At 44.2% G+C, this 12,016-nt stretch overlaps 1 protein-coding gene across 5 annotated transcripts in view; it reads right to left on the reverse strand.

The window, feature by feature from the left end:
* Positions 1 to 1,604: 1,604 nt before the first annotated feature.
* Positions 1,605 to 12,016, reverse strand: part of znf711 (zinc finger protein 711) — a 58,595-nt gene continuing 48,183 nt past the window's right edge. For 2 of the 5 annotated variants that reach the window (XM_072270543.1, XM_072270542.1), the window contains 2 exons: positions 4,604 to 4,747; positions 1,605 to 4,080 (listed from right to left, as the gene is read on the reverse strand). In XM_072270543.1, the coding sequence (XP_072126644.1) occupies positions 2,903 to 4,080; positions 4,604 to 4,747 (1,322 nt within the window). In that variant the 3' untranslated portion in view covers positions 1,605 to 2,902. The remainder of the gene's footprint in view (positions 4,081 to 4,603; positions 4,748 to 12,016) is intronic. The other 3 variants (XM_072270539.1, XM_072270540.1, XM_072270541.1) reach the window with 2 other exon arrangements.

Consider the following 12,016-nt stretch of genomic DNA (forward strand, 5'->3'; position numbering starts at 1 on the left):
CTGAGGAAGGCAAGTACAATGTTGGCATTCATTTCGAGAAGACTACAATATAAAAGCAAGGATATAATGCTGAGGCTTTATAAGGCACTAGTGAAACCTCATTTGGAGTATTGTGAGCAGTTTTGGGCCCCTTATCTTAGAAAGGATGTGATGAACTTGGAGAGGGTACATTGGAGGCTCACAAGAATGATTCCGGGAATGAAAGGGTTATTGTATAAGGAGTATTTGATGGCATTGGGCCTGTACTCCCTGGAATTTAGAAGAACCAGGGGGATCTCATTGAAACCTATTAAATATTGAAAGGCCTAGAGGGTACAGCTTCAGAACAGAGGGATATCCATTTAGAATGGAGAAAAGGGATTTCTTTAGCCAGAGGGTGGTGAATCTGTGTGTAAGGGGGTTTCGTCTTTATGTTACTGCGTAGGCTAATTAAAATGGTTTCTTTGTTATGTTATACTTGGGAATACTTCTTTCTTATGTTATACTTGGGAATGCTTCTTTGTTATGTTAAACGCTGAGAAAGTTTTGCGCTAGCAGCTTGTTTTGGGTTAGGTGGTGATAAGATGTTACGAACCAATTGGGATAGTTGTTATGATTTTGGTGTATCTGGAAGATTGGTATGCGCGGGGTTTTGGAGGCAGAAGGCGGGAGAGAGAGACACACAGAGGCTGGACCAGGTGCTGTGAGTCCACTAACGGGGTCGGACCCCAAGCGGGGCATTCGGCGAGGAGAGGAGATGGAGACGGACTCGTGTGGAGCGTCTGGTCGACCACTGCTGTTGGTCCCAGGCGGCCGGTCGAGGTGGTCCGAGGGGTCACAGGGTGAAGAAGGGTCCTGAGCTCCAACTGTTTGTGCACAAAGAGATTGAACTTTGATAAGTGTGGCACCTTTTATATTTTATTCTCTATTATATAGTTCCAGTAATATCTATAAACTGTAAATCATTTAATTGTATCTGGTGTATCGGGCGGGGTGGGGTACATCACACAGCATCCACACAAACTAATTACCCAGTTTGTCGGAGCTGGGGGCTGTTTCCCGAGACGACAGCGAGCTGAGCGACCCTGAGGCTGGCCAGGGGGGCTACATTGGAATTTGTTGCCACATGTGGCTGGGAAGGCCAGGTCATTAGGTGTATTTAAGGTGGATGTTGATTGGTTTTTGATCAGTCTGGACAAAAGGTTATGGAGAGAAGGCAAGAGAAAGGGGTTGAGAGGAGACACATGATGAAATGGCAGAGAAGACTTGATGGGCTGAATGACTTAATTCTGCTCCTATGTTGTACGGTCGTATGGAATAAGTACATCCACACTACATCTGACTTCTGGTTGGTCTGGATTTCAACACGTCAAAGCAAGCCCAAAATGCTTTTTTTTTGCTCTACAATTTTTTTCATAAATTTTCTCTTAAAATTTTTTCTTACGTCACTTATTTCATAGGAATTTAATTATTTTATTTCTACAAACTGTACTATCACTTTACAGGAGCAAAACAGTAAAAAAATCAGATATTAATCGGAAGCAAAATATTCATCACTGATCTTTATCCAGGCTTCATAGACCAAATTATCATAATCTGTGAAAATAAGGTGCATGTTTGGAGCCATGTAACTAACAAAAATTAACAGCAAGAGAATGTAACAATTAGGAGTTGATCTGTAAAACTGCAATGTGACTGGGGTGCCTGGGTAAGTAGAACTGATCAAGTTTCAGTGCAACAGATGTAGATTTTTTATTGATATACTCATCACATTAAGAACATTTAGAAATAGTAATCCCACAGAACATTGACAAAAGATTTCTTATTTTACAGAGTGTACAACCTTTACAGCCACATAAAACACACGTGTTTTTCTTAAATCTAAGAGGCATTGCTAAATTAACATTCTGAATTTTGAAAAGACATTTTGAATTCTCGAGCAACTGATTCTCATCTGGTGCAAAGCAAAATCTGACAACATTTGAAGAAACACAAAAACTACCACAACACAATGAATAAAGTTAAAAATTCACGAAGTGAACAACCATTTAATGTGTGAGCAGTAACCAGCTAAAAAAAAACTATATTCACATAACCACTTCCTATACATTATATGTATAACAATGTCAAAACAAAATTTGTATTCATTAAATAGCCCTACCAAATTGTTTGGTTCCTGAAGTACTCCCATGTTATTACCTATGGTTCATAATATTTGCAAAGGAATGCATAAATTATCACACATGCCCTATAGTAAAAAGTAGTCCAACTCTTAAGCATGAATTAATCCACACTGGCTGCATAGAACCATTCTTGCTTTGATATTAAAATAGCAAGTCTGTCCAAACTGCAGCAACTGTAAGAAGTGAACTATAAGAAATCTTGAATACACTGAACCAGTTTTTTTCACAAGCTTTTAGAACATGGGTCAGTACTTGCTAGGCTATTTATCACAAGTAACTATTTATTGGGATTTTTTTGATTAAAAAAGTTAAAAGTAGATGTTTTAAACACCTCTTCCAGTAATGAGATATTTACCAGGATTAAATGTAAGACAGAACTAATTTTAGAAGGCCTAGCTGTGAGTGTTGCAGCATTGCTGTGGAATACAATATTTTGCAATTGCATATGAAACAAATTCAAGACACCTGAAATTGGTTTTAAAAAAAGACATTGAACTCACTGAATGGCTTCACAATAATGGCAACCCAGAACACTACTTGTCAGATTCTGTAAAGAAACTAAAACATTTGAACAAATGACTCCATCTCCCTATTCTCAGACCTTTTGACAACTTATAATACAAAGGATGAAAGGTAGGTTGAGAAACAACACTCGTCGAGACCAGGAGAAACAGTTCACGAGCCATGCCAATTAACTGAAAGTTAAGTAAGTTTGCGTAACATACTTTCATGTCTGTATGTCACATTATAGCCTCTTTATGATGCCGCATTATATGCTGGTTTTTTTCGGATGGCCTACGAAAGCCTTTCTTACAAAACTCACAACGGTGAGGGTAGTCCTTTGTGTGAATAGATATTACATGGCGTTTGAAGCCTGAAGCATCAGTAGTGCTATACTCGCAATATTCACACTGGTAAACTTTCTTTCCACTATGTGTCTTCATGTGCTTCTTAAGCTCACTTTGCTGTCGAAATTCTCTTTTACATCTTTTGCATTTAAAAGGAAGGTCCTTAGTGTGAACTGAAAGAATATGACGGCTAAGTATAAAAGGATCTGCAATTTTGAAATCACAGTGCCTGCACTGATGAAGCTTTTTCCCTTTGTGAGTTGACATATGTTTCTTCAGCTCCGATGGACGATGAAACCCCTTATCACAGACCTCACATTTGTGTGGGAATTCCTTGGTGTGCACAGATATTATATGACGTTTAAGGTCACTAGAATTGGAGCTTCTGTGGTCACAATGAGGGCACTGATGGGTCCTATGTGCCTGAAATAAAGTGGCATGCTTTTGCAGATCTTTGTCATCCAAAAATGTTTGAGGACAGTGGTCACATTTGTATGGCAGCTCGTTGCTGTGTTTGGTTTTCACGTGGGTTTTCAGATTAGAAGCATCAGCAGACCTGTACTCACAGTACTGGCAATGGTATGGTTTCTCCCCTGTATGAGTCCGCATGTGTTTCTTGAGTTCTGAAGGATGACGGAATCCTTTCCCACACTCCACACAAATATGTGGGAAGTTCTTGCTATGCACTGCCAACAGGTGCCTATTGAGAAGACCCTGTTCAGCTGTCTCATAATCACAAAATTTGCACTTATGCATTTTAGTTTCTTTCTCCCTATTAACCAGTTTGTGAGTAGCCAGTGTCCCTGCCTGAGTGAATCTTTTTCCATACTCATTGCACTCATAAGCTTTTTCTCCTTTGTTGATGAGCTTGTGACTCTCTAAATGATTATGAAAACTTGCTTTTTTATTTGTTGTATAATCACAGTCTGTGCATTGATACTTTTTCTTTGCACTTTGCTCTGGGTGGTTCTTCATGTGCCTTTTCAAGAAACCCCTTGATTTAAACTTCTTCCCACAGATGTGACATGGGTATACGGTTATGGGCTGTCCATCTGGACCTATGATGACAGCTTTAAGAGAAAAAATAAAAACAGATTGAAGTAACTGTTAAAATTCAATGGCCATTACATCTGAAAATTAAATCAACTTGAAACAGCCTGATTGACAGATGTTTTCCCACATAACCCTCTCTCTCCCAAAAAAAAAGCATTATTGTCAATAGAAATTAATGGATCTTAGAGATTAGGTCAGTGATGAGCTATGAAAGAAGATATGACAAAAATATGTTTTGTCACAAAGTAAAATACAATTAATGAATAACTGTCCCAGTTGGAAAAGTTAATCTTCAGGTAGAAGTGTTATTGCTTGCATCCTAAAATCAACTGGATTAAGTCAATACTTTATGGAAAACATTAGTGGCAATATGCAATGCAGATATCATAACATTTGAAGACTGCTAGCATCTCAATTTTTCCCTGTGGGAATATATTTATACTCTCCATAATTCTTATGGAGTTATGGTATACAACAGATATTTATCCACTGAGAAAGGATAATTACCAATTATGATTTCCCCTCATTAGCTACACTTACCTGTATGCCATTGTCTGCCTTCACCCCTTCTCTTCTTCCTGGCTTTTTGCTTCAGTGCTCTGGTAGTGCTTGTACTGTCACTTATTTGTAGGAATTGACTTGAAGTGCTATTCTTATTTTCTATCTTTGCTTCAAAGTTGTTACCTTGAGCAAAACAATACAATCTTTAAAGACTGTAGTTAAAAAATTTTCAATTAACAAATGGGGATTCATAATTTTGTTAAAACTAATGTGTGTGAACTTTAGCAACTCTAAGTATATTCATGCCGAAGACTTTCCTGCAAGTAGTTTTTTTTTGAGAAAGAAAGGCCTTCTATGTTGTTGGAGTGGCAAATCAAATAACTATAGTGCATTGGGAAGCTTTAAAAATACAAAAGGCAACTAAAAAAGTTTTTAAGAGGTAAAGATGGAATACGTAAGTAAACTAGGCAATAATATTAAAGAGGCTATCAAAAATTTCTTCAGATACATAAAGTATAAAAGAGAGGCAAGAGTGAATATCAGGCCACTGGAAAACTTTGATAGAGAGGTAGTAATGGAAATAGCAGACTAACTGAATAAATATTTGCATCAGTTGTCACTGTGGAAGACACTAGCAGTGTAGTGGAAGTTCCAGGTGTCAGGGGTCATGAAGTGTGTGAAGTTACCATAACAAGAAAGAAGGTTCTTGGGAAAGTGAAAAGTCTGAAGGTAGTTAAGTCACCTGGACCAGATAGTATACAGCCCAGGATTCCGAAATAGTTCCGGAAGACGGGAAAATTGCAGATGTCACTCCACTCTTCAAGAAGGGAGAGAGACAGAAGAAAGGAAACTATCCTGACAACCCGAAATGTCGACTGTATCTCTTCCTAGAGATGCTGCCTGGCCTGCTCCATTCACCAGCAACTTTTATGTGTGTTGGTTAAAGGAAACTATAGGCCAGTTAGTCTGACCTCAGTAGTTGGGAAGATGTTGGAGTCGATTATTAAGGATGAGGTCTCAGAGTACTTGGAAGCACATGGTAAAAATAAGTCATAATCTGCATGGTTTCCTCAAGGGAAGATTGTGCCTGACATATCTGTTGGAATTCTTTGAAGAAGTAATAAGTATGACAGTGAAAGGAGAATCGTTTGATGATGTGTACTTCGATTTTCAAAAGGCCTTTAACAAGGTACCACACATGAGGCTGCTTAACAAGCTACAAACCCATGATGTTACAGGAAAGATGCTAGCATGGATAAAGCAGTGGATGATTGGCAGGAGGCACAGACTGGGAATAAAGTGAGCCTTTTCTGGTTGGCTGCCAGTGTCTATCGGTGCTCCACAGGGGTCTGTGTTGGGACCGATTCTTTCGGTTATATGTCAATGATTTGTATGATGGAGTTGATAGCTTTGTTGCAAAGTTTGCAGATGATATGAAGACAGGTGGAGGGGCAGATAGTTTTGAAGGAGCTGAAGACTACAGAAGAGAGACTTAGATTAGGAGAATGGGCAAAGAAGTGGCAGATGGAATACAATGTCAGAAAGTATATGGTCATGCGCTATGGTGTAAGAAATTAAAGGGTTGACTGTTTTCCAAATGGAGAGAAAATGCGGAAAAAAAAACTGAGGCGCAAAGGGACTTGGGAGTCCTTTTGTAGGATTCTCTAAAGGTTAATTTGCAGGTTGAGTCTGTGGTGAGGAAGGCAAATGCAATTTTAGCATTCATTTTAAGAGGACCAGAATATAAAGGCAAGGATGTAATGTTGAGCCTTTATAAAGCATTGTTGAGGCCTCACTTGGAGCATTGAGAGCAGTTTTGGGCCCCTTATCTTAGAAAGGATGTGCTGAAACTGGAGAGGGTTCAAAGGGGGTTCACAAAAATGACTCCAGGATTGAATGGCTTGTCATATGAAGAGCATTTGGTGGCTCTGGGCCTGTATTCATTAGAATTCAGAAGAATGAAGGGTAACCTCATTGAAATCTACCGAATGGTGAAAGGTCTAGATAGAGTGGATGTGGAGAGGATGTTTTCTATGGTGGCAGAGTCTAAGACCAGAGGACACAGCCTCAGAATAGAGGGACATCCTTTTAGAATGGAGATGAGGAGGAATTTCTTTAACAGAGAGTGGTGAACCTGTGGAATTCTTTGCCACAGGCAGCTGTGGAGGCCAAGTCTTTATGTATATTTAAGGCAGAGGTTGATAGATTCTTGATTGGTCAGGGCATGAAGGGATAAGGGGAGAAGGCAGGAGATTAGGGCTTCAAGGAAAATTGGTTTTCCTTCACAGCTGTGGTTGTTCATTGTTCTGACTTTTACTTTAGTAATGGCCTTTTCAGCAAGACAGTAGAACTTGTACACAAGTATAGTTGGGTGTTGTAACAAACAATCATTATTAAAATTAACTGGATGTTTAAATTTATTACACAAGGGTATAGTGTAGACCCAATGTGTAGTCATGAAAAATTAGTGCAATTTCATGTCAGATACAAAGGACTATTTTAGTAATTAAATGAGTTTAAGGTGGAACATTAACCAAGCTTGGTGATAAAACAAATCTTGGGTTTCACCATGTATATAGGCTGAGATACTGCAGAGTTGTAGAATATGGCAATGGTGAATCTACAGTGATAAAATGCTTTGAAAAGTTGGTCATGACTAAACTGAATTCCTGCCTCTGCAAGGACCTGGACCCATTGCAACTTGCCTATTGCCATAATAGGTCAGTGGCAGACACAATCTCAATGGCTCTCCTCACGGCTTTACACCACCTGGACAACACAAACACCTACGTCAGGATGCTGTTCATGGACTATAGGCTCAGCATTTAATTCCATCATTCCTACAATCCTGATTGAGAAGCTGCAGAACCTGGGCCTTTGTACCTCCCTCTGCAATTGAATCCTCGACTTCCTAACCAGAAGACCACAATCTGTGTGGATTGTTAATAATATATCCTCCTCGCTGACGGTCATCTCAAGGGTGTGTGCTTAGCCAACTGCTCTACTCTCTATATATACATAACTGTGTGGCTAGGTATAGCTCAAATAGAATCTATAAACTTGCGGACAATACAACCATTGTTGGTAGAATCTTAGGTGGTGACAAGAAGGCATACAGGAATGAGATATGTCAACTAGTGGAGTGGTGCCGTAGCAACAACCTGGCACTCAATGTCAGTAAGACGAAAGAGTTGATTGAGAACTTCAGGAAGGGTAAGATGAAGGAACACATACCAGTCCTCATAAAGGGATCAGAAGTGGAGTAAGCGAGCACTTTCAAGTTCCTGGGTGTCAAGATTTCTGAGGATCTAACCTGGTCCCAACATATCGATGTAGTTATAAAGAAGGCAAGACAGCAGCTATACTTCATTAGGAGTTTGAAGAGATTTGACATGTCAACAAATACACTCAAAAACTTCTATAGATGTACGGCGGAGAGCATCCTGACAGGCTGCATCACTATCTGGTATGGGGGAGGGGAGGGCTACTGCACAGGACCAAAAGAAGCTGCTGTTACACGAGCGTGGCGGTGGATGAACCCAAGTGCAGAACATGGGCGCAGGGACAGAGTCAGGAGGCATTATTGCCATAGCGAGCGTGGAATTGGTTTCCAGGAGAGTCTTTACCCGAAGTATTGGGTTTGGAGAGAATCCAGGAGCAATGTTAGACTTAGAACTGACAGTCCTAAGAACCACGAAATGAGGTTACTTGCACCGGAGTCGACCAACAAACTGGCAGCTCCTTGTTGTGATCACAGGGTCTTTATCCTGCATTTTCTGATGGAAAGCAGGTGTGTGTAGTTAGTGGAACCTGGAAATGATTGGAAATTAGACGAGGGGATTGAGGCCCAATTCCTGAGGCAAATAGTAAGGTAGGGGATTGCCAGAAGGGACCATAACAGTACCCCTCCCTCAATGGAAGCCTCCAGGCGATCCTCCAGGCCTGTTTGGATGGTCCCGATAAAAGTCTTGGATGAGGGAAGGGTCTAGGATGAAGGAGCGGGGGACCCAGGAATTCTCTTCTGCGCCGTACCCTTCCCAGTCTACCAGGTATTGGAAACCCCTGCCCCGACAGCGCACATCCAGTAGTTGTTGGACAGTGTATGCCGGATGGTTGTTGATGATACAGGCAGGTGGGGGAGTCTCAGCCGGGGGACACAAGGGGCTGACGGAAACTGGCTTTAACTGGGAAACATGAAAAGTCAGGTGGATGTGCATAGATCTTGGTAGTTTTAGGCAGACTGCTGCGGGACTGATAACACTTTCGACCTTGAATGGTCCCAGGAAGTGAGGGGTGAGTTCCCTCTGCTCATTCTTGAGCAGGATGTCCTTGGTTGAAAGCCACACCATCTGCTCCGGTTGGTACTCAGGCGCCAGAGGCCGGTGTTGGTCGGCCGTCTTTTTATTGCGATTTGCTGATCTGAGTAGGGCCATGCGCGTCTCCTCCCAAACCTTAAGGCAACGATCGATATGGTCCTGAACTGATTCCTCTTCTTGCGCGGGGAACAGCGGGGGTTGGTTCCTCAGGGAGCACGCGAATGGAGACCTTCCAACAGCAAAGCTCACCAGAGGGTTGTGGGCGTACTCAACCCAAGGGAGGTGGTCACTCCAGGTCAACAGGTTGTTTGCCATTACACAATGTAGAGTCGCCTCCAGGTCTTGGTTGACCCGTTCTGTCTCCCGTTCGTCTGGGGGTGGAAGCCGGATGACAGGCTGACCGATGCACCTAAGGCTTGACAGAATGCCCTCCGTACCTGCGAGACGAACTGGGGACCTCGATTGGAGATAATGTCCGCCGGGATTCCATGGAGACCTTTAGACGTGGTGGACAAGAAGATCTGCGGTTTCCTGAGAGGAAGGGAGTTTAGGGAGGGCTACTAAGTGCACCGCCTTGGAGAACCGGTCTACCACAGTGAGTACGGTGGTGTTTCCATGTGAAGGGGGTAGACTGGTGATGAAGTCTAGGGCGATGTGTGACCAGGGACAGGTAGAGGACGAAGTAAACCCGCAGGTGGCCGATGAGAGGCTTTTCTCCGGGCACAGATGGAACATGCTGAGACATAGGAATGGGTATCCGCCTCCATGGACGGCCACCAACAGTGTTTTTTCAGGAAAGCCAGGGGAGCGATCACTCCCGGGGTGGCAGGTGAACCGCGATGCGTGCCCCCACCGGAGAACCTGAGACCTGACAGAAATGGGCACATACAGGTGATTGCCAGGTCCATTGACGGGGTCGGGGTCGTCCCGTTGGGCTTCTTTTACTTTGGACTCGATCTCCCAAGTGAGGGTGTCAACCATGCAGGATGGTGGGAGGATAGTCCCTGGGCTGGAAGTGTCCGCCTTGGGAGTCGTATTGGCGGGAAAGCACGTCCGGCTTCCCGTTCTTGGACCCTGGACGGTATGTGAGGGAAAACTTGAACCGTCCAAAAAATAATGCCCAACTGGCCTGGCAGGAGTTCAAACTTTTGGCGGTCTGAATATACCCCAGGTTTTTATGATCAGTCCACACCACAAACGGTTGTTCTGCCCCCTCCAGTCAGTGCCTCCATTCTTCCAATGCTAGTTTGACCGCCAGGAGTTCCCGATTCCCCACGTCGTAATTACGCTTGGCGGGGGATAGTCGGCGAGAATAGAAGGCACAGGGGTGAAGCTTTTCATCTGAACTTGAGCGTTGGGACAGGACTGCTCCTATCCCGGAGTCAGAGGCATCCACCTCAACAATGAATTGACGGGCTGGGTCCAGACGGACCAGGATGGGAGTGGTGGTGAAATGCCTCTTCAGGTCGGTGAATGTCGAGTCAGCTTTGGAGTCCCAACAGAAGGGGGTAGTGGGCGAGGTAAGCCGGGTAAGGGGGGGCCACCACTCGACTGTAGTCTCTGATAAATCGGCGGTAGAAGTTTGCAAACCCCAGGAATCGCTGAAGTTGTTTGTGGGTCGTGGGCCTAGGCCATTCTTCCACTGCTAGGATCTTCTCAGGGTCTGCCCTCACCTGCCCGCTCTCAAATGATATAACCCAAGAAGCTGACCAAAGGAACATGAAACTCACATTTCTCTGCCTTCACAAATAACTGGTTTTCCCACAGTCACTGGAGGACTTGATGGACATGGTGAATGTATTCTTGGGGGGTGCTAGAAAATATCAGGATATCATCGAGGTAAATGAATACAAACCGATTAATAAAATCCCTCAGTATGTCATTGATTAGGACTTGAAAAACGGCGGGAGCAATCGTGAGGTCAAATGGAATGACATTCGAAGTGGCCCAGAGATGTATTGAAGGCCGTCGTCCATTCGTCCCCCTCCCTCATCCTGACTAGATGGTAGGCGTTACAAAGGTCCAGCTTTGAGAAGATGGTGGCTCCATGCAGTGGTTCAAAAGCCGAACTAATGAGGGGTAGAGGGTACTTATTCTTAACTGTTATACTGTTTAGGCCTCTGTAATCAATACAAGGACGAAGCAACCTGTCCTTCTTTTCTACAAAGAAGAAACCGGCGCCTACCGGGGAGGATGAAGGTCTGATAATGCCCCCCACGAGGGACTCACTAATGTACTTCTTCATGGCCTCTCTCTCCGGTCAGGATAGGTTAAAAAGGCAACTGGTGGGTAGTGAGGCCCCGGGGAGAAGGTCGATGGCACAAGCATATGGGCGGTGCGGAGGCAGGGAAAGGGCTCATTGTTTACTGAATACCTGTCCCAGGTCATGGTATTCTGTAGGGACTCGGGACAAATTGAGGGGTTCCGGGACAGGCAGGGTCGCGGTAGCTTCCCTGGGAGATGGGGCTGACTGCAGACAGCTGGCATGGCAAGACTGGCTCCATTTGGCTATCCTCCTGGTAGATCAGTCGATGTGGGGATTGTGTTGGGTCAGCCATGGATACCCTAGAACTACCGGGGCTTGAGGTGAATGAATGAGACTGAATCATACCTCTTCCCGATTGTTGCCAGATAGGATCAAGGTACAGTGGGTCACCCGAGCCAGCAGTTTTCTGTCCAGGGCCTTGGCCTCCAGGGGGGTAGTGAGCGGCTCGCAAGGTATTCTAGCCTGAGAGGCTATGTCTTCGTCCAGCAGATTTCCCTCAGCACCGGAATCCACCAAAGCGGACAGGGACAGGGGACTGTCATTGGTAATTCAAGGTAGCCGGGATCTGCATCCGAGTCTGGGGGGCGGAAGGGAGTATCGTCCAGCTCACTAGGGACCCCCTTTTCACTGGTGAGCCTTCCCTTTTGGCCACTGAGGCCAGGCATCCGGGAAATGTCCTGGCTGGCCACAATACTAACAATCCCCAGCTCTCCACCTCCAAAGTCATTCGGCTGGGGAGAGACGGTTCTGTCCCAGCTGCATCGGTTCCTCCCCCAGGGTGATGGGGACGGTCAGAGCAGGAGCCACACTTGGAGTGACTGGGAAAGGGAGGTTGGCTGAGACTGATAAGGTGGACCGTGAGCTTCCCCG

This window comes from Mobula birostris, chromosome 10 (assembly GCF_030028105.1).
Source record: "Mobula birostris isolate sMobBir1 chromosome 10, sMobBir1.hap1, whole genome shotgun sequence".
Lineage (NCBI taxonomy): Eukaryota > Metazoa > Chordata > Chondrichthyes > Myliobatiformes > Myliobatidae > Mobula > Mobula birostris.